The sequence below is a fragment of the Scomber japonicus genome, chromosome 1 (genome assembly GCF_027409825.1).
Source record: "Scomber japonicus isolate fScoJap1 chromosome 1, fScoJap1.pri, whole genome shotgun sequence".
In the NCBI taxonomy this organism is placed as follows: domain Eukaryota; kingdom Metazoa; phylum Chordata; class Actinopteri; order Scombriformes; family Scombridae; genus Scomber; species Scomber japonicus.
This window is the reverse complement of record NC_070578.1, coordinates 36886310-36908516: the sequence shown is the minus strand read 5'-3', so window position 1 is coordinate 36908516 and position 22207 is coordinate 36886310. Positions and strand designations below refer to the sequence as shown.

Sequence of the window (22207 nt, the reverse complement as noted above, 5' to 3'; positions counted from 1 at the left end):
TGAGTTAGCGCCTCCACGCTAAACACCCAGGTGCAGCCAAGCCAGCCTCAGCTCCACCAAAGGACCATTTTGGAGTGTGGGAGTCGCAGCAGAGCCGTGATTGATTCCCAGTTAAGACACTCTGGTAAGAAATGCTTTACATTATGGGCTTAAAACTGCCTTCAAATGGAAAATAACAGGATTTTAAAAATGCAATTCAAAACGTGATTAATCGTAATTAACTATGGAAATTCTGCGATTAATCTCAATTAAAAAAATTAATCGTTTGACAGCCCTACAAAACAATCTTACAACTTTACTTTCAGGATCAGTGCACTTGAGACACTTAATTGTAAAAAAGAGGGACTTTGGTACTAAAGACACTAACATCGAAACCTACCTACTTGATTTGACTCATTTGGACGACTGAAGCTTCACATTAGCTTCAGATCCACTTTTTTAAATGATGATATTCAGCCATGTTTATTAATCCATTTGTGTATTTATTAACCCATACTCTGAGGTTACAACCAACTGCTTGTGTGTAAAATACCTCAGTGTAATTTACAGATTGGTGATAAACAATATGTCATTTATGAAAGAATGAACAAAACAAAAAAAAAAAAACGCAACAAAAAACAGGAGTTGCTTGTGTGCCAGGAAGGAGGAGGAGGAGGAGGAGGAAGAAGGAGGTGTTGTCCCGTTTTAAGGTTTTAGGTGAGGATGTCGTGAGCCTGCTGCTCCACCAGCATGGCCATGTTCTTAACGTCTCCGCACCAGGAGTCCAACCGCTCCTTCATACCTTTGATCTGAGACAGAGAGGGAGAGAGAGAGAGAGAGAGAGTTAGACCATCAGTCAAATCAGAGGGAACATAAGGAGGTATTGTTCTTAATTCAGAGTTGAGTTTTAATTCTCACTTAAAGAAGGTGATAAAAGCAGCTTTTTATCACTTTCTGCTCCTCTCTTATTCTAATATATTGGATTACTTACAATGCCATATTTACTGGAATACCAAAGCAGGCCATGTTTTATGTGTATTATTAATTATTATTATTTTATTTAATATATATTATATTTTTATTTATTATTATTTTAATTATAGTGCTTATTTGTATTTATTTATTTACATTTTATATATATTATGTTTATTTTTACAATTTTTTTAAGTTACTTTAATATTCTATTTGTTTTAACCTCATCTAGTTTTAGTCTAGCTTTTATTAAACTTAATCTTTTATTTCATTTTTACTTTTGTTTTATTTTTTAAATCTTTTTTAAATCTAGTTTTTTTACTTTAACTTTCAATAAACTTTGTCTCTTATTCTCTCTCATTATTATTTATTTATTTGTATATATTTTATGTAATTTAAATGTTCTAAACATTTTTATAAATCCTTAATTTCTCTTGCATGTATTGGTCTCAGTTTTTTCCTTTTTAATTTCTTCTTCTTTTCTTTTTGTTCTGTATTTGTTCTGTCTTATTATCAGCTTGTCAATCGACTGTGAAGCACTTGAACTAAATTAACCTGTATGAAAGCTGCTATATAAATAAGGTCTATTATCATTATCATCATCATCATCATGATACACAGCAGAGCAGGAAACGTGTCACTAACCTGCTGCAGGTCCAGCACTCGGGGCTGCACCCAAGTCATCTGCACCTTCTGGTCCACCTCGTCAATGTTTCCTTTAATGAGGCCGACAGAGAGAGCCTTCATCACCAGCAGCTCCACCTGCAGGGACGAAAAACCACCGTCACATCACAGGGAAACATATTCTCTCATCAGTTTTAGTTTATTTCTGTCATTAAATGTTTGCAGCCGCTCAAAACACACATAAATGAAATCATATGTCCCTGTTTTCTTCTTCTATGGTTATAAAAACATCATCACTCTGTCTGGTAGTAAAAAGTTAATCATGCTCATCAGACTCAAAAAGAAAAAGGGATTTATTGGATTTATTTTCGGATGCATCGATGTTGACATGAAATGGACTGACTGACCTCGTTAACGGGGATTTTGGCGCTCTGGCCGATCTCGGTGAAGGTGAGCTGCCTGTGGTTGGCAGGACGAGTGAAAGTCATCTGGAAGACGAAGGAGACGGTCGTCATTTTCACATATGAAGATGTAAAAGTCACGCTTAATCTTAAAACAATGTGTTTTTAGATTTGACTGAATTATAACTTAAAAAAGGAAGAATCTAAGGCAGGGGTGTCAAACTCATCACTGACAAGGAAAAGAAGATAGGAAGGAAAGATGGAAGGAGGGAAGGAAGGAAGGAAGGAAGGAAGGGAAAGGTGATAGGAAGGAAAGTAAGGAAGGAAGGAAAGACAAAAGGAAGGAAGGTAGGGCAAGTGAAGAAAGGAAAAGAAGACAGGAAGGAAGGATGGAAGGAGGGAAGGGAAGGAATGATGGAAGGAAAGAAGGAGGGATGGGAAAGATGAAAAGAAGAGAGGAAGGAAGGAAGGAAAAGGGAATATGAAGGAGGGGAAAGGAAGAAAGGAAAAGAAGATGAAGGAAAGATGGAAGGAAGGAAGGACAGAGGGAAGTAAACAAAGAAGGAAAGAAGTAAGAAAGGGAGGAAGGGAGAAAGGAAGGACAGATAACAGGAGGGTAGGAAGGAAAAGACGACAAGAAGGAAAGTGGGCCGGATTGGATGCCTTGGCGGACCGGTTCTGGCCCACGGGCCGCATGTTTGACATCCCTGATCTAAAGGGAGGCTCATTCTTTACGTCTGTGTGAATGAAAATGGAGAAAAACCCCCCCAAAAAAGTAACAACACAACTGTTCGGAGGATCTCACCTCCATCACACAGAGCAGCTGGATCTTCTGCATGAGTTTAGCTTCATGTGCTGCGAGGTCAGGCTGGAATCAAGACAGAAAAGTATGTTAATAAAAGCAGACAACCCTATTCCTGACATTTCTTAAAACCCCAAATTCTTCTAAAACTCTTCACTCCCACTATTAAACATATACTGTGGGCCATGCATGTAGGCAAGGAAAGTATTGTATTAGAACCAATATCACCATGGTAACCTGCATAAAAAGGTCTTAAAATGACAATATTGTTTTTCTAATATTTATTGGTCTATCGTCCAATTAAAGTAGTTATTGTGACATATGAATTGAGAGTCATGTTTCCCCCATTTCTAACAAACTACTAATGGTTTAAATTTGGTACACTTCACCTCATCAGAGTGACTAACCTCTGATGTTTTAGTATACGTTGAATAGTTATATGAATGTGAATCACCTGTTGGCCCCAGGCGGACTTGAAGCCCTGGAACTTCTCCACGTTTCCTCCGTTGAAGGCGTATAGTGTGTCGATGAGCCACTGCTTGTCTGTGTTCCTCAGCGTCTCCAGCACGGGATGCATCAGCTGCAACAACACACACACACACTCATTAACACACTGAGCTTCACATGAGGAAGGAAAGAAAGGAGGGAGGAAGGAAGGAAGGAAGGAAGGAAAGGAGGAAGGAAAAAAGGAGGAAGGAAGGAAAGGAGGGAGGAAGAAGGAAGGAAGGGAGGAAGAAGGAAGGAAAGAAGGAGGAAGGAAGGAAGAAAGAAAGGAAGGAAGGAGGAAGGAAAGGAGGATGGAAGGGAGGAAGAAGGAAGGAAGGAAGGAGAGGAGGGAGGAAGGAAAGGAGGGAGGAAGGATGGAAGGGAGGAAGAAGGAATGAAAGGAGGAAAGAGAAGGAAGGAAGGAAAGGAGGGAGGGAGGAAGGATGGAAGGGAGGAAGAAGGAAGGAAAGGAGGAAAGAGAAGAGAGGAAGGTGGGGGGGAGAAGGGAGGAAGAGAGGAAGGAAAGGAAGGAAAGGAAGGAAGGAAGGGAGGGAGGAAGAAGGAAGGAAAGAAGGAAGGAAGGAACAGTCAAAACAGACGGGGTCAATTTGACCCGGGAGGACGACGGGAAGGGTTTAAATAAAAAAAGAAACAAATCTCACCAGCTCTCCGAAGTTGTAAACTCCTTCTCCTAAGAGTCCGGCGAGCCCCAGCGTGAACGCTCTCTCCTGCTTCTCCGACTCTGGGAAAAAAACAAAAAAAAACAAACAACATAATTCATCAATTTCAATTTCTGACATGAATAAAATGGTCTTGTTCTTGTTCCCGGTCTCCGTGGTGCCGTCGCTCACCTGGCAGGTCTTTGATGTCCACGCAGCCGAGGTAGCGCAGAGCGTCCTTGTAGTAGGAGGCGTGGTTCCCGATGATGCGGTAATATTTGCTGGACAGGTCGTAAAATCTGCCGTGGACCGACGTCACACCGGGCAAGTTATTCAACATCTCCTCCACATCTTCGATTAGTTTCTGGAGAAGAGAAGAAAAAGAAAGGTGTGAGACAATAATGTTTTTTTTGGTCTGGTTTAGCTTCAAATATCGTATGTCATCATTACTTTCAGGATAAGTTACGCTGCTTAGAAATGACGATATCTGACAGGTCAGTCGTACTTAGGTTTTATCAAGCCCAATTACTTTTTTTTTTTAGGGGGGGGGGCTTTTTACCTTTAATGTACAGGTTTAGTAGATAGAGACCGGAAACTGGAGGCAAAGAGGGGGGAATGACATGCAGGATAGGATTCGAACCGGGGTCGCCTGCAGCAAGGACTATAGCCTCAACACATAGGGCGGGTGCTCTACCCACTGAGCTAAACACTGCCTCTATCAAGTCCAACTTCCACCTGGTTTTTCTAACTCGTGACAAGCTCAACAGAGCAGATTGCACCAGACAGGAAATCTGACGCAGAATTGGCATAATAAAACTTCTGTCTTTCAAAATAAAACAACCCGTGCAGCCTCCCGATCGTATTTCAGCAGCAAACACGAATAAAATAGACAAAGACTCCATCTAGCTACGTAGCTACTGACACATGAGATAAGCACAAAAATCAAAGAAAATTACCAAATCAACTAAATTTGACCAAGTTAACAAAATTGGGCCGTTTAGTTGTGCTGCTACTACAGTAATTACGGTAGACAAAAGGTACTCATTGGGATTTGATTGGGCTGCTACTACAGTAATTACGGTAGACTAAAGGCACTCAGTCAGGTTTGATTGGGCTGCCATAATTACTGTATTGAACAGTGCAATTTTATTTTAAAAGGCAGATTTCTCTCCCAGAACATGCTCCGCAGCTGTTCTGCGCCACTGACGGACCTGGTGGAAACCCCCAGTTAGTCTTACACTAATAAGATTTGCTCGACACATAAGCACATAAGCTAAAAAAAAAGGTTCCAGGTTTACTTCTGCATTATTCGGTCCACTGCACATGCTCAGTAGTGTTTCTCACAGTCGGCCCACAGACTTTACATTGTGATGACGTCATGAATTTAAAATCTCTTTTCTCTGCTGGAGGAAAGTTTTACAAATATAAAAACCTCAATGGATCAAAAAGTCATAACATAAGGAGTCATAATTGAGCGTCCTGTCAACACTTTTACAATGGTGGTCTATGGCTGGTGGTCAATCGCAATACCGCGATTGACCACCAGGAGAAATCGGCTGATAGTCTGAATGGTGGCGCCCTTCCTGCTCTTATAACACATCCGTGATTCAGATACTGAAATAAATCTGCTGGTGGTGATATTATGGTGTTAATAACTGAAGCTGCAGAGGCTGAATGAATGTTTCTATTCTCAGTCAGAAGAAGTCAGTCTGCACAGATTGTGTTAAAAAAAAAAAACCCAACCACACACACTTTAACTGTTTTGTTACACAGCTGTTGGTTTTTAACACCGTCTTAACAAATCAAGTGTGAACAGTAAAAAGCAGCTTGACGTTTCAGCACAAGCCTCAACGTGTGAGATCCGAGTGATGTCAGCGACTGTAAAAAGGGAGGTAGAATTTTTTTAGTTTTAGGACAGGGGTGTCAAACATGCGGCCCCGGCCCACTTCCTGTCTTCTTTTCATTGTTTGTAACTTAATTCCTTCCATCTTTCCTTTGTTTTCTTTTCCTTCCTTCCTTCCTTCCATTTGTCCTTTCTGTCTTCTTTTCCTTCCTTCCTTCCATCTGTCCTTCCTTTCATCCTTCCTTCCTTTTCTTTCTTTGTTCCTTCCTTTCAGTCTTTTTTTCTTCCTTCCTTCCACCTGTCCTTCCTTCCTTCCTTCCTTCCACCTGTCCTGTTTTCCTTCCATCTTTTCTTCCTGTCTTCTCTTCCTTCTCCTCTTTTTTCCTTCCTTCCTTCCATTTGTCCTTTCTTCTTTCCTTCCTCCCTCCCTCCCTCCCTTCCTTCCTTCCATCTATGTAATGATCCGGCCCACATGAGATCAAATTGGGCTGTATGTGGCCCTTGAATGAAAATTAGTTTGACACCTCTGCTTTAGGAGCTCTTACCTTTGTTGCAGGAAGATCGTTGATCTCCAGTTTAAGACTGCCGATAGACGTCTTGCAGAGGATGACGGCTTCATCGCTGCTTTTCACCTGAAACACACAAACACACACGTTAACAAGTCGGTTACATTTCAAAACCTGATGATAGTAATAATGATGCTTTATACGTTAACATACTTTTTCCTTGGTCTTCTCGAGAAAAACGATGGCATCTTTAGGATCTGGGAACAAAAAAACATTAAATTAACACCCAAAAAATAATATTCAGCAGAGAAATATTCCTCTAGTGCATCTCAGCGTCTTTACCTGTCATCTGTCTGGCAACATAGAGGATGATCTCCATGAGGGACAAAGGGTTGATTCTGTTAGAAGAAACAAGAACAAGTGAATTAGCAGCAGAAGTAGAAGTATATATATGTATATATGTATGTATGTATGTATATATATATATATATTTGTATAACTTAAGTACATTACTGTGTGTGTTTCAGTCATTTTTAAACTCACCGGTGTTCAAAGTCACAGAGGAAATTATCGTAGAGCTGGAAGAAGAAGAAAAATACAATAATGACACATCTCATCAGTTTAATTTTACTTAAATTTGTTGTCGTAAAACATGTCAATATCCTATAATAAATAATAATAAATTAATATTAGCAGTACAAGTATGTTCCTTTTCCTAAAGCACTGCACTGAATTTTAGAGTTTAATGGCAACAAAATAAAAGTAGCTGTTTATGATTCCTAACATGTAATCATATCAGGATTAGACCCCAAAGAGCAAAACCAAACTCAAATCATCTGATTTTCAAGGCTTTTAAAAGCAAAACAACAGTATTCATGTGTTTTTTAAGCATCTCAGAGTTGAACTATTTTCTTGTGGTGTGATCAATACGGACGTTTGACAGAGTGATTCAGTCCTCAGTAGAAGAAACTGAAACACAACGACGTAATAGACTTTCCCACGAGAGTTACATAAAAATGAGAAAAGCTTCATTAGTGATTACATATCTCACTACATGATATTAAATTAGTATTAAAGTACTGTATAGTTATTGATCCCCTAGGGAGACATTTAAAAACTGACACAACAGTAGCCTAGTGTAATGGTCAAAGTGATAAAAACAAATAAAACTAAATAATGTAAAATAAAATACTATATACAATAAACAATCTCTAAGATAAGCTGCAATTATATAAATCTGCATTATACAGTCCCCTCTTGTGTTGCCATTCCAATACTTTTGGAGGAGACTGAACATAAATACCTGATATTACATACAAGTGTGCAATATTCCCTGGATTAAACATTAAGGACAGCCTCAGTCTGTTTTAGTGGGAGTGGGAGGTACTGGGAGCTGTGGTGTTGTGCAGTCTGATGGCTGATGGTATGAAAGAGCCCCCCCTAACCCTAACCCTAACCCGAAGGGCTTTGAGGCATGTGGCGTGTGGTTGAACGTGCATAGAGAGGATGAGAGGTGTGACCATAGTGTCTTTACCTGTATGAGGCCATCTCCTGTTTTGAAGCACGGGTCTTTAACGAAGTCTGTCAGCTTCAGAGTCAACTGATGCCACAATCTGTCAATTAAAAACACACACACACACACACACACACACACACACACACACACACACACACACACAGTCAGTATCAATCATAAGATCACCATGTTGTATCACTACATCATGAGGATAAATGAACACTCAGAGATAATGTAGCTTACATTTAAAATACAGATATTGAGTGATACTGATGGATAGTGAGTGAGTAATGATGATGTAAGTGCATGTTAACACAGAGGAAACTCTAAACTGCACACACAGCATTTCACCGACTCCATTTACATGCACAAAATATTCAGATTTCTGCCTTTTATTCCAAAAATGTCTGTAGCTGCATGTCAGGAGAATAATCAATCCCATTTCTTCCTGTTGTAGAGAAGCCAGACTCTGTTTTCCCAGCCGGCCCTGAACAGCTCTTCACCCTCCTCTTCTTCCTCTCCAGTCTGCCTTCATCCTCCAGTATGTGATATTTGGCTATCACTGGGTAACCCCCCCCCCCCCCCTAATTAAGACACATATTCTGAAATTAATAGTATAAATGTCCAAAGGATGCTCCTAAACCAGGAATAATATCTGCATTTCACAAATGTCTTAAATGGAAAATGCTAACTTTGTAAAAGGACCTAATGCAATATATCCAAAAGGAATAAGCTGTTTACATTTTTATCCAAATATTCAGAATAATAGAGGAATATTACTGTGCATGTAACTGTACGCAATAGATCCTGACTGATATATTGGTCAACTGATTATTGGCCGATATTGATGGATATATCGATAGCAGTGAATATGTTGTCCAATATATATTTAATTTTTCTAAGTTATACAAGTAGAATTTTATGTATACTTATTTCTTAATTCAGGTTTAATACATGCATGTTTTTTTTGTTCTGTGTGATTTTTTTAATATACATAGTTAATGTATAATTATTTAATTCCCAGTGTAGTATACTGTTTCAGAAGGTCCTAAGAAGAAGAATATAAATGTACCATTGATTGTCAAGGTGTTAAATGACAGGTCCATGATTTTTTCACGTATCTATATGAACACCTGACTGTAATCATTCATCCTGTTTATACTGACTATTACAATATCTCCTTTGAATATGCTTTTAATGTAAGTGATATGAGCCAAAAACCACAGTCTGTCCACACAGTTATTTAAAAGTAGATGTAAAGCTTCTTCTATAAATGAAAACCAATAACACTTGTATGTGCTGTGTGATAGTTTGCCCCATGAAACATATATATATAAACATGAATGTCCATAACTTGACTTAACGATGAGCATAGACAGTATTTAATGCACTTTAAGTAAATTAGACTTGCTCACAATTTCTCAAGTCTGTCTTAAAACAACAGTTATACTGACCATTAGAAGATCCTTCATGATGTAAGTGATGAAGGACTAAATCAGCAGTCCTCCTTCTTTGTAAAAGCAGTATTTTAAAGTTGATCTGAAGCTAATCTGAAGCTTCAGCGTCCAAATGAGTCAAATCTTCATCTTCTATGTTTCAGCGTTACAGTGTTTTTAGTAGCAAAGTCTTTTTGTTACTATACTTCCACCACAGCTCAACAGGAAACACTAAGAGGGAATCTGATGCTAAAAAGACTGTAAATGTGTCAGAAATCCACTTGATATGACTAACTAAGACTGCTAAAACAATGAACTCTGCTACTGATGCTAGAAAAAACAGCAAGAACAACTATAGTCATATAAACTTTGCCATCCACAAGCTGGGTTATTACCCTAATATGACTATTTTACTCAGAATATAACATTATGTGTGAAGTTACTGATGTGATTGATAAACAGGGAACTATGCTAACCTGAGCTAATGCTAACACCGCACATGACTCAGCGTTCATTCCCATTGACCGAGCTAGCTTAAGTTAGCTTAGCCGAAGCTAGCAGCATTTTTCTTTCCTTTCTTTTTTTCCTACCTTTTATTGTGCAGTTCCTCCAACGTGTGCCACTCCGACGCCATCTCCGGCGTTGAGCTGTTGCTCTGCTGCTGCTTGAGAAACCCGCTGACATCTTTCATGGTAGCGACAAGTTTAAAAGGTAGTTTTTATTCAGAGCTGCTGAGTGACTGGACTGAATGATCTTTACGCTACCTAGCTAGTTGCCCTGTCGTGTTGTTGGGTGGACGTAAAGCATTATGGGAAATGTAGTTATAGTAGGCTTGTCCAATGGTTACCGGCTCGCTCAAAAATATGATGTAAACTTGTTGTTTTCTATTAGTTAGATTCATGTTTTTATAGTGGCACATGCGTTGTTAAACATTAAATAGTTAAAAATGAAATTAAATAAGATTTGTGACAAAGTTAGATAGTTAACGGCCGAACTGTTCTGTGTAGTTACGGTTCGGCTACATCAGATATTACGGTACTTCAGCATCAGTTAGCTTAAAAATAGGATGTACCTATGGTCTATATACCAATAGCTGTTTTGGGTATCTGCCTTTAGGCTATAACCAGAGACATTATAATAAGCCTTAGAAGGACTTTGCTATAACCGACATTACGGTACATGGTACTCCAGCGGGTGTTTCGGTTTAACTGGTGACCGTGTTATCTGGTGACTGTCTCACATTTTAAGATACGTTACGAGAGGTGAATGCATCTTCTGAACACAATTAAACTTATATAAATGGTTAGATACTTTAGATATTAAAACGCAGATGAGTATGTCTTTAATATGGATTAAACTACAAAGACTTTTTAGGAGAACCGTGAAAGTCACCGTTTAACATGGTCACCAGTTAAGCCGTAACACCAGTGATGGAATATTACAATAACATAGATTTCAGCACTGGTTAGCTTATGTTCGCTCAAAAATATGATGTAAAGTTGGTGTATTGACAGCTATACACGCAATAGATCATTCCCAGTGAGTTATTTATTCATATCATTTACAAACGATGGATAATTAAACAAAAAGTTATCTACCATTAAGCTATACCAGACATTACGGTAAGTGTGGCGCGTCATAAGGAGGTCAAAGGACTACAACAACATGGATTGCAGCAGGCTGACATTAGTTTCCCTTTTTATTTGACTTTAACAGGACCAAATGAGTCAGTATTTAGCGTTTTTGTTCAATAATCTGCTTCTATAAAATAAGAGTGACGTAATGAAAGTGTGCAGGACCAGGTAGTTTAGTCTGCAGTCACACAGCTGTGTTGTTATTATGGCTTCTGTAGTGAGCTCCTCTTTAATGTCACCTGTCAGGTTTTGTTTGCATCGCAGTTTGTGCTCAAGAGCAAACAGGACGGTGTCTGCAAACTGTAAGTAAAGTTAATCAGACTCACCTGACCTTAAGCAGCATTATGAGTGATAATATATGACACGTGCATTGGTTTTTTTTTCTTCTTTCTTTTATTTAAATAGGTTTTGGTGAAAGGAGTTTGTGTCCAGCTCAAGGTGCTGCAGCAGCTTTGTGCAGGTATCTCACCAGGATCCTGACATTTCATCAGTGGTGTCTGGGTTAAGGGTCATATCACAGCCATCACAGATTATTATGTCCATTCAGGGTCACACTCAGATGTGTTGGAAAAGTAAATAAAGTATTGTCCTTTATTACAATTTATTTTAAGGTAGGGTGGATTAGGATAATGTGGGACAGCCAGGCTCCAGTGCATTTATCTCTTTTTCTATTCAGTTATTTTAAAGCTAACTAGTGTGTTATATTGTTTAACATTACATGTGAACATTAAGGCCACAAACCCCCAATATTATACAGTAACTACAAAAGGTGAATGAAGTGTTGATAATGGAACAAGTTACGGCTAAAATACAGTTGAAAATGAATGTTTTTGTTGATGTTTGGACACTATTGATGTTAGCCATGCTTAAAAGAAAATATTAGATTATGACTGCTATGTCTCATGAGAGTATGTGTTTTTTTTTTGGGGGGGGGGGGGGGGGGGGTTCTGTCTTTCCTTCCTTTTTTCTTTTCTCTGTTATTACTAGGGCTGGGCCGATATGCTTTTGTGCCGATTCAATTCTCTAATGATTTTTGGGTTCTGATTCGATTTAAATTGCCATTCTGATTAAACAAGTATTATGATTTTCTATTTCAATTATTGTGGTTTTCTTTCCTTAAACAAGAACAGGTTGAACCAAACACTTGATAATACATCATAAGTCATATTTACACACATCACATCAGTTTGTGAGATTTATTTTTAAAACTGTGAACCTGCCCTCACAAAAAACACTCTCATCCGCCAACATCTTACAATAAACTAAACTGTTACATTTAGCTGGTCTTTAGAAAAAATTAAAAATAAAATAAATACTACTACTAATAATAATGATAATAATCGATTAATATAAAAATCGATTTTTTTATGGCCCAGCCCTAGTTATTACTAGTGCATGTACTTCCTCTAGCTTATTGCTTTTTTTTTTCTTCTGTAGTTTGTGGCTCTTTTGGATGGATGGATGGATGGATGGATGGATGGATGGATGGATGGATGGTGTTTTAAAGTGTCAGAAATAAGATGTGCTTATTATAAAAAGTGATAAGACTATTTAAAGTACCAGACTGACAGCTGCGTCTACTCTTAGTTTAGTCAGGAAGTAACAGATCCAGCCACTGATTCTCATGTTTCTGTTCATCTCAGTGGAGTTGATGATCACACTCGTTCATCTTCACAGACAAACAAACTCTCCCCGGTGGGATGGAGCTCGGGGGCTTTTCTCCCGTGGCGGCGGAGGAGGTGGAGGAGGAGGTGCGGCCGTGGAGCAGCAGACTCTGGAGAGCATCGCTAAGAGCATCAGAGAGCAGCGCTACAAGAGAGTGGTGGTGATGGCTGGAGCTGGGATCAGCACTCCCAGCGGCATCCCAGACTTCAGGTTTAAGAATTAAAAAACCTAGATGTGGTTTTCTGTCTTATTCTAAGCAGGAGAGTTTTGTAAAAAAAAAAAAAAAAAGCAATGCAAAACTAACTAAAACTAAACTAAATTGCAGGTAAAATCAGATTAGTTTTAGTTTTCTTTTCATTTTCTCCATTGTTACTGTATTGTGTTCATCTACTTCATCTTCTTCTTTGTCTTCTGCGTCTTCTCCTTCTTCTTCCTCTTCATCTTCTTTTTCTTCTTCTTCTTCTCCTTAACTTTCCTCCTCTTCTCCTTCTTCATCTTCTTCTCCTTCTCCTTCTCCTTAACTTTCTTCTTCATCTTCCTCTTCATCTTCTTCCTCTTCTTCTTCTCCTTAACCTTCATCTCCTCCTTCCTCTTCTTCTTCTTCTTCTTCTTCTCCTCCTTAACCGTCTTCTTCTTCTCCTCCTTCCTCTTCCTCTTCTTCTTCTTCTCCTTCTCCTCCTTCCTCTCCTTCTTCTTCTTCTCTTTTTATTATTATATTTTAATTTAGATCATTTAAAGCAAACAATCAGACTTTCAAATATGAAATAAAAGTTTATTTATTCTTTTTTTTATGTTCAGTTTGACTTCCTGAGATAACGGTCTAGTACCAGTAGAGAGACAAACACACACACAGCTCATCTGACCTTTCCTCCTAATACCTGAAAACCTCAAACTACGACTAAAACTCAAACTACTTCATCGAAAAACTAAATAAAGATAAAAAACTAATGAACATTTTGATTCTGACATTTCTCTATAAATATAAACCTCCTGTAAATATCAGCTGAGTGTTTACTGGCTCTCAGGTCTCCAGGCAGCGGTCTCTATGACAACCTGCAGCAGTACAACCTGCCGTACGCCGAGGCCATTTTCGAGATCAACTTCTTCCATCACAACCCCGAACCCTTCTTCGCCCTGGCCAAAGAGCTGTATCCTGGCAACTACCGGCCCAACGTGACGCACTACTTCGTCCGGCTGCTGCATGAGAAAGGTTTGCTGCTCAGGATGTACACGCAGAACATCGACGGCCTCGAACGACGTGGGTACTCATTTATTTATAAATCACCTTATTCAGATTGGGCTGGTGTTCAAAAGCCATCGTGCTTAGTGTGTGTGTGTGTGTGTGTGTGTGTTTGTGTGTGTGTGTGTGTGTGTGTGTGTGTGTGTGTGTGTGTGTGTGAGTGTGTGTGTGTGAGAGAGAGAGAGAGAGAGAGTGTGTGTGTTACTGTGTGTGTGTTACTGTGTGTGTGTGTTACTGTGTGTAACTCTGTGTGTTACTGCGCGCGCGTGTGTGTGTGTGTGTTACTGTGTGTGTGTGTGTATGTGTGTTACTGTGTGTGTGCATTACTGAGTGTGTGTTACTGTGTGTGTGCGTGTGTGTGTTACTCTATGTGTGTGTGTGTGTGTTACTGTGTGTGAGTGTGTGTTACTGTGTGCTTGTGCTTATTCACTTACTGTGTGTGTGTGTGTGTGTGTGTGTGTGTGTGTGTGTAAAGTGGCAGGGATTCCTCCTAAGATGCTGGTGGAGGCTCACGGTACGTTTGCGACGGCCACCTGCACCGTCTGCCGGAGGAAATATGAAGGAGAAGATCTACGAGTGAGTTAGAACCTGAACACTGACTCTAAACATCTGGTCGAGATTTACATGAACTATGTTATGATTGTTTTCTTGATTCATCTATAAATTTAAAATGACCATAATATTCTGTAATAATTTAAATCTGTAATATAAATATTTTTACTTTAACTAATCGCTATATTAATAAAGGGGGGGGGGAAAGAGGAAGGAAGGAAGGAAGAAAGGAAAGGAGTAAGGAGGGAGGGAGGAAAAGAGGACGGCAGTAAGGAGAGACGGAAGGAAGGAAGGAAGGAAAGGAGTAAGGAGGGATGGAGGAAAAGAGAAAGGAAGGAAGGAAAGAAGGAAAGTAGTAAGGAGGGATGGAGGAAAAGAGGAAGGGAGGAAGGAGAGAAGTAAGGAAGAAACGAAAGGAGTAAGGAGGGAGGGAGGAAAGGAGTAAGGAGGGAGGGAGGAAAAGAGGAAGGGAGGAAGCTGATAAGGAGGGAGGGAGGAAAGGAGTAAGGAGGGAGGGAGGAAAAGAGGAAGGGAGGAAGCAGATAAGGAAGGAAGGAATGAATGAAGGAATGAGGAGGAAAAGAGGAAGGAAGGAGAGAAGGAAGGAAGGAATGAATGAAGGAAGGAGGAGGAAAAGAGGAAGGAAGGAAGGAGAGAAGGAAGGAAGGAAGGAAGAAGGAGGGAGCAAAGAAAGAGGGAGGAAAGAAAGACGACAGGAGGGTTGATAGAAACTTAAATGATTTTGTGTTTATCAGCCAGACGTGATGAAGGGGGCGGTGCCAAAGTGTCCGACCTGTACGGGCGTCGTAAAGCCCGACATCGTCTTCTTCGGGGAGGAGCTGCCGCAGAACTTCTTCAAATACCTCACAGACTTCCCGCTGGCGGACCTGCTGATCGTCATGGGAACCTCACTGGAGGTTAGCGCCGCCGGCTTCTAACGCTCGGGAGGAAACCGCATCAGGGGCCGCTGCTGTCTGACAGATTTCCATTAGAGAGGAAAAGGTCGAGGTGGGAGATAACATGAGGAGAGACAGGTCACAGCTGGGTGGGCTTCGACATGAGGAGAGACAGAGAAACGGACTCAGGAAGGAAGGAAGGAAGGAAGGAAAAGGGATGGAGGAAAGAAGGACAGAGGAAAGAAGGAAGGGAGGGGGAGGAAAGGAAGGAAGGAAGAAAGAGGGATGGAGAAAGAAGGACAGAGGAAAGAAGGAAGGGAGGGGGAGGAAAGAAAGAGAGAAGGATGGAGGAAAGGAAGGAAGAAAGAAGGGAAGGAAAGAAGGAGGGAAGAAGGAAGGGAGGAAGAAGGAAGGAGGAAAGAAGGAAGTAAGGTAGGAGGGAGGGAGGGAGGGAGGAAGGAAGGAAGGTAGGACAGAGGAAAGAAGGAAGGATGGAGGAAAGAAGGAAGGGAGGGAGGGAGGGAGGAAGGACAGAAGGAAGGAAGAAAGAGGGATGGAGGAAAGAAGGAAGGGTCCTCCCAAGGGAGGAAGGAAAGAAGGAAGGTAGGAGGGAGGGAGGAAGGAAGGAAGGAGGAAAGAAGGAAGGAAGGATTGAGGAAAGAAGGAAGGAAGAAAGGGAGGGAGGAAGGAAGGACAGAAGGAAGGAAGAAAGGGAGATGGAGGAAAGAAGGAAGGGAGGAAGGTGGGGGGAGGAAAGAAAGAGAGAATGAGGGAGGGAGGAAAGGAAGGAAGGAAGAAGGGAAGGAACAAAGGAGGGGAGGCGGAAGGGAGGAAGAAGGAAGGAGGGAAAGGGAGGAAAGGAAGGAAGGAAAGGAGGAAAGGAAGGAAGGAAAGAAGGAAAGAAGGAAGGAATATTAAATATATATAATTTCAGCCATACTGTTGCACTCCTCTCTTTGTCCTGCAGGTGGAGCCGTTCGCCAGCCTGTCTGGAGCCGTGCGGAGCTCTGTTCCTCGTCTCCTGATCAACAGAGACCTGGTGGGTCCGTTCGCCTGGCGGAGCAGCCGACCGCACGACGTCGCTCAGCTGGGCGACGTGGTCAGCGGCGTGGAGGCGCTGGCCGACGCTCTCGGCTGGACGAAGGAGCTCAAGGCTCTGATGGAGAACGCTGCTGCTGAGAAGGTGAGTCTGACCCTTCTACAGCGATTCATCTAAAGCAGGGGGGTCAAACATGAGGCCCGTGGGTCAGAAACGGCCCACCAAGGGGACCAATCCGGCCCGCTTTCCTTCCTTCTTTCTTTCCTTCCTTCCTCCCTTTCTTCCTTCCTTCCTTCCTTCCTTCCTTCCTTCTCATCTTCTTTTCCTTCCTTCCTTCCTCTTTTCGTTCTTTCCTTCCATCTGTCCTTCCTTCCTTCCTTCAAACTATCCTTCCTTCCTTCGTTTTTCTTCAAACTGTACTTCCTTCCTTCAAACTGTCCTTCCTTCCTTCCGTCCTTCTGTCCTTCCTTCCTGTCTTCTTTTCCTTCCTTCCTTCCTTCCTTCCTTCCTTCCATTTGTCCTTCCTTCCTGTCTTCTTTTCCTTCCTTCCTTCCTTCCTTCCATCTGTCTTTCCATCCTGTCTTCTTTTCCTTCTTTCCTTCAAACTGTCCGTCCTTCCTTCCTTCCTTCCTTCCTTCTTTCCTTCCTTCCTGTCTTCTCTTCCTTCCTTCCTTCCTTTCTTCCTTCCTTCCATCTGTCTTTCCTTCCTGTCTTCTTTTCCTTCTTCCTTCAAACTGTCCTTCCTTCCTTCCTTTTTGTCCTTCCTTCCTGTCTTCTTTTCCTTCCTTCCTTCAAACTGTCCTTCCTTCCTTCTTTCCTTCCTTCCTTCCTTCCTTTCTGAGACCAATGCACACAAATTTAAATAAAGTAAAATAAATAAGAGAAAAGTTTATTAAAAGGTAAAAAAAAAAAAAAACAGGTTAAAATTGATTTTAAAAAAAAGATAAAAGTAAAATGAAATAAAAGAGAAGAACAAAGCTTCTTGATTTGGTCATAAATGAAGTGAAAGATGTTGTGATTTAGATAAGGAAAAGTGAAAGTTCCCTTATTTTTATGATTGTGCTTTTTTTTATTTCTCTGCAGGCTTCTACATCAAAGAGTGAAGAGTGAATCCATCTCACTAAAATCAAGCTGGAGGTTTGACTTCACTGCCAAAACCCAAACTGAGCGACTAAATCCAGTTCAGACTTCTTCTTCTGCACTTTTCCTGTTTTCACTGAAGATCAATAAATAAATAAATAATAAATACTGGACGGAAAACGACGGAAATTCACAATCTGGTAAAATATGAACTGCTTGAGATGGAAATGCAGTGTAACAGAAGAGTGTCTCAGTTAGAAATAAGATTAACCCTCCTGTCGTCCTCCCGGGTCAAATTGACCCTATCAGTTTTGACTGTTCCTTCTTTCCTCCCTCCCTTCCTTCCTTCTTTCCTTCTTCCTTCCCTCCTTCTCTCTTTCTTTCCTCCCTCCTTTCCTTCCCCCTTCTCTCTTTCTTTCCTGTCTCCTTTCCTTCCCTCTTTCCTTCCTCCCTCTTTCTTTCCTTCTTCCTTCCCTCATTCTCTCTTTCTTTCCTCCCTCCTTTCCTTCCCTCCTTCTCTCTTTCTTTCCTCCCTCCTTTCCTTCCCTCCTTCTCTTTCTTTCCTCCCTCCTTTCCTTCCTCCCTCCTTTCCTTCCCTCATTCTCTCTTTCTTTCCTCCCTCCTTTCCATCCTCCATCCTTTCCTTCCCTCCTTCTCTCTTTCTTTCCTCCCGCCTTTCCTTCCCTCCTTCTCTCCTTCTTTCCTCCCTCCTTCTCTTCCCTCCTTCTCCCTTTCCTTCCTCCCTCCTTTCCTTCCCTCCTTCTCTCTTTCTTTCCTCCCTCCTTTTCTTCTTCCCTCCTTTCCTTCCCTCCTTTTCTCTTTCTTTCCTCCCTCCTTTACTTCCCTCCTTCCTTCATCCTTTCCTTCCTCCTTCCCTCCTTCCTCCCTTCTTTCCTTCCTTCCTTCTTCCTCCCTCCCTTCCTTTCTTGACTCAAGGACAACAGGAGGGTTAATTAAAAAGTGATGATTACAGTAGAAAGCCTTGAACTGCTGTGGACTTTTATAACAAAGATGTACAATGAGATGTATTTTGTTTATTAGTGTCTAGTTTATTAAAATGGTGTGTAAATATATTCTTTTCATTGTGGCCTTTGTGTGAAGAATCAGTCATCTGAAATCTCTGAAAATCAACAGTTCAGTAGAAATAAACTTACAACTTAAGATGTGACTATATATATTTATTAGGGCTGTCAAACGATTAATTTTTTTAACCGAGATTAATCGCAGAATTTCCATAGTTAATCACGATTAATCGCGTTTTGAATTGCATGTTTAAAATCCTGTTATTTTCCATTTGAAGGCAGTTTTAAGCCCATAATGTAAAGCATTTCTTACCAGAGTGTCTTAACTGGGAATCAATCACGGCTCTGCTGCGACTCCCACACTCCAAAATGGTCCTTTGGTGGAGCTGAGGCTCGCTTGGCTGCACCTGGGTGTTTAGCGTGGAGGTGCTAACTCAAACTCCACGTACTCCGGTGGTAGTTAAACTCCGTTTGACACAGGTTGCATTTTACTTTTGACTTGTCAACTGAAGCGTCTGGAAGTGTTTTAAAGTTAAACAAGCCGTTCAAAAGTCCAGTAGCTCTCTTACTTTCCATCAGCGCGGTAGGTTTACTGCAGGAGGCCACTTCAAAGCATAGCGCTACAGCTAGAGGAGCCGTCTACGGGGGAGTAGAAGGGACAAAAAGGCTTGCAACATTAAAATGTGATTAAAAAATATTAACGCGTTATGGATTGCATTAATCTTTTTTTTTTGTCAATAAAAAAAGAAAAAAAGAATATCACCAGACTTACTTATTTACTCCTGTTGTCCTCGAGTCAAGGAAGGAACAAGGAAGGAAAGGAGGATGGAAGGGAGGAAGAAAGAAACAGGGAAGGAAGGAGGACAGAGGAAAGAAGGAAGGTAGGAGGGGAGGGAGGAAAGGATGGAGGGAGAAAGGAAAAGAGGACAGAGGAAAGGGAGAAGGGGGGATGGAGGAAGGAAAGAGAGAAGGAGGAAGGAAGGCAGGAAGGGGATGGAGGAAAGAAAGAAAGAGAGAAGGAAGGAAAGAAGGACAGAAAGAAAGAAGGAACAGTCAAAACACAGAGTCGGGAGGACGACAGGAGGGTTAAATGAATGTAAAGTAATGTAGTTATATATTCTTACCAGCAGAGGGAGCCAAAGATCAGCTCTTAGAGTCCTGAAGCTCTCTCTCTGTTTCCATGGTTACAGACTGCAGGTGGTGCTGTTGGCTTTATAATTATAATAATAATAATAATAGCTGCCAATAAAAGTGATGTCAGTTGTCAGAGATGCTGCAGTGAACAATAAAGCTTGTCTCTAATCTATAATTTAAAGATCACAAAGATCAGTGTCTTCATTCAGAGCTCAGGAAGTAGAAGTCAAGGCTCTAAATGATGAGTAGAGACTATAAAAACAGAGTTATATTAATAATGTACTGAGTTGAGTCTTCTCTGCTGACTTTATAACTTATGGGTATTAAAACCTTTCTCACAGCAGGTCAGTTTAATTTAAAGGAGTTAAACATGATGATTTATATCAGATTCTCACATTTTGAACTAAACTAAATGTGACTGTCACTTTGTCACTTTTGTCAGAGTCTCTGACAATAAAAAGGGAATCACACATGAATAAAGCTTCTAAAATAGCATTTATCATCTGTCCTTCTTTCCTCCCTTCCTCTTTTCTTTTCTCCCTCCCTCCCTCCTTTCCTTCCTTCTTCCCTTCCTTCTTCCTTCCTTCTTCCTTCTTAACTCCCTTCCATCCTCCTTCCTCCTTTTCTCACTTTTTCCTTCCTTCCTCCCTCCCTCTGTCCTTCTTTCCTCTGTCCGTCCTCCCTCCTTTCCTTCCTTCTTCCTCCCTCCTTCCTTCCTCCCATTCCTTCCTTCTTCCTCCTTCTTCCTCCCTCCCTTCCTCCCTCCCTTCCTTCCTTCCTTCCTCCCCTCCTTCCTTCTTCCTCCCTCCCTTCCTCCCTTCCTTCCTTCCTTCCTCTCTTCCTTTCTTCCTTACTTCCTCCCTCCCACCCTTCCTTCCTTTCTTCCTCCCTCCTTCCTCCCTCCCTCCTTTCCTTCCTTCTTCCTCCCTCTTTCCTCCCTCCCTCCCTCCCTCCCTTCTTTCCTTCCTTCTTCCTCCCTCCTTTCCTTCCTTCGTCCTCCCTTCCTTCCTTTTTCCTTCCTACTTCCCTCCTTTCCTTTCTCTTTTCCTTTCTCCCTCCCTCCCTCTGTCCTTCTTTCCTTCCTTCCTCTGTCCTTCTTTCCTTCCTTTCTCTGTCCTTCTTTCCTCCGTCCGTCCTCCCTCCTTCCTCCTTCCTTTCTTTCCTTCTTCCTCCCTCCCTCCCTCCCTCCCTCCCTCCCTCCCCCTTTCCTCCCTCCCTCCTTCCCTCTCTTCCTTCCTTCTTTCTCCCTTTCTTCCTTCCTTCATTCATTCATTCCTTCCTTCCTTCCTCCTTTCCTTCCTTCTTCCTTCCTCTCTCGCTTCCTTCCTTCTTCTTCTTCCCTCTCTCCCTCCCTTCCTCCCTCCCTCCCTCCCTCCCTCCCTCCTTTCTTTCCTCCCTCCCTCCCTCCTTTCCTTCCTTCTCCCTCCCTCCCTTATTTCCTTCCTTCTTCCTCCCTCCCTCCCTTATTTCCTTCCTTCTTCCTCCCTCCCTCCCTTATTTCCTTCCTTCTTCCTCCCTCCCCTCCCTCCCTTCCTTCCTTTTTCCTCCCTCCCCTCCCTCCATCTACCTGCCTTACTCAGAATATTATATATATATATTCTTCTTACACCTGCTGAATAGTGAGAACTGTATTAACTTGTTAGCGCATCCAGCTGAGATGAAAGTGACTCATCCCTCGCTCCGAGCTCATCTAGTCTCATGTGTTATTTGTAGTTTGTAGTTTTGCAGATCCTTCCTTCCTTCCTTCCTTCCATCCTTCCTTCCATCCTTCCTTCCATCTGTCCTTCCTTCCTTCATTCTTCCTCACTCCTTTCCCTTCTTCTTTCCTTCCTTCCTTTCTCTTTTCCTTTCTCCCTCCCTCCCTCTGTCCTTCTTTCCTTCCTTCCTCTGTCCTTCTTTCCTTCCTTTCTCTGTCCTTCTTTCCTCCGTCCGTCCTCCCTCCTTCCTCCTTCCTTTCTTTCCTCCCTCCCTCCTTCCCTCCCTTCCTTCCTTCCTTCTTTCTCCCTTTCTTCCTTCCTTCCTTCCTTCATTCATTCCTTCCTTCCTCCTTTCCTTCCTTCTTCCTCCCTCCCTCCCTCCCTCCCTCCTTCTTTCCTTCCTTCTTTCCTTCCTTCCTCCCTCCCTCTGTCCTTCTTTCCTCTGTCCGTCCTCCCTGCTTTCCTTCGTTCTTCCTTCCTTCCTCCCTCCCTCCCTTCTTTCCTTCCCTCCCTCCTTTCCTTCTTTCTTCCTCCCTTCCTTCTTTCCCTTCTTCTTTCCTTCCTTCCTTTCTCTTTTCCTTTCTCCCCTCCCTCCCTCTGTCCTTCTTTCCTTCCTTCCTCTGTCCTTCTTTCCTTCCTTTCTCTGTCCTTTCCTCCGTCCGTCCTCCCTCCTTCCTCCTTCCTTTCTTTCCTCCCTCCCTCCTTCCCTCCCTTCCTTCCTTCCTTCTTTCTCCCTTTCTTCCTTCCTTCCTTCCTTCATTCATTCCTTCCTTCCTCCTTTCCTTCCTTCTTCCTCCCTCCCTCCCTCCCTCCCTCCTTCTTTCCTTCCTTCTTTCCTTCCTTCCTCCCTCCCTCTGTCCTTCTTTCCTCTGTCCGTCCTCCCTGCTTTCCTTCCTTCTTCCTTCCTTCCTCCCTCCCTCCCTTCTTTCCTTCCCTCCCTCCTTTCCTTCTTTCTTCCTCCCTTCCTTCTTTCCTTCCTTCCTTCCTTCCTCCCTTCCTCTTTTCCGCCCTCCCTCTGTCCTTC

At 41.8% G+C, this 22207-nt stretch overlaps 2 protein-coding genes across 2 annotated transcripts; one reads left to right on the top strand and one right to left on the bottom strand.

Annotated features, from left to right (window-relative positions):
• Positions 1-466: 466 nt before the first annotated feature.
• psmd13 (proteasome 26S subunit, non-ATPase 13) lies at positions 467-9993 on the bottom strand. The gene is made up of 13 exons (XM_053315085.1): positions 9815-9993; positions 7807-7885; positions 6816-6850; positions 6615-6670; positions 6486-6529; positions 6312-6398; positions 4116-4287; positions 3927-4006; positions 3233-3358; positions 2782-2844; positions 1983-2063; positions 1597-1713; positions 467-788 (listed from the first exon to the last, which is right to left on the bottom strand). The coding sequence occupies exons 1-13, from the start codon at positions 9913-9915 to the stop codon at positions 693-695; spliced, it is 1137 nt and encodes a 378-aa protein (XP_053171060.1). The 5' UTR covers positions 9916-9993; the 3' UTR covers positions 467-692.
• Positions 9994-10887: 894 nt separating this feature from the next.
• On the top strand, positions 10888-17386 carry sirt3 (sirtuin 3). The gene is made up of 8 exons (XM_053315096.1): positions 10888-11160; positions 11264-11318; positions 12536-12733; positions 13549-13781; positions 14239-14339; positions 15071-15232; positions 16179-16394; positions 17334-17386. Exons 1-8 carry the CDS (start codon positions 11064-11066, stop codon positions 17358-17360), a joined length of 1089 nt encoding a protein of 362 aa, XP_053171071.1. The 5' UTR covers positions 10888-11063; the 3' UTR covers positions 17361-17386.
• Positions 17387-22207: the final 4821 nt, after the last annotated feature.

Coding starts and splice junctions, on each gene's coding strand:
- psmd13 (XM_053315085.1), bottom strand. CDS start 9,915: ATGAAAGATGTCAGCGGGTTTCTCAAGCAGCAGCAGAGCAACAGCTCA. Junction 6,399..6,485: donor TCGAGAAGACCAAGGAAAAA/GTATGTTAACGT, acceptor TGTGTGTTTCAG/GTGAAAAGCAGCGATGAAGC. Junction 789..1,596: donor GAGTGCTGGACCTGCAGCAG/GTTAGTGACACG, acceptor TCTCTGTCTCAG/ATCAAAGGTATGAAGGAGCG.
- sirt3 (XM_053315096.1), top strand. CDS start 11,064: ATGGCTTCTGTAGTGAGCTCCTCTTTAATGTCACCTGTCAGGTTTTGT. Junction 12,734..13,548: donor AGCGGCATCCCAGACTTCAG/GTTTAAGAATTA, acceptor ACTGGCTCTCAG/GTCTCCAGGCAGCGGTCTCT. Junction 13,782..14,238: donor CATCGACGGCCTCGAACGAC/GTGGGTACTCAT, acceptor GTGTGTGTAAAG/TGGCAGGGATTCCTCCTAAG.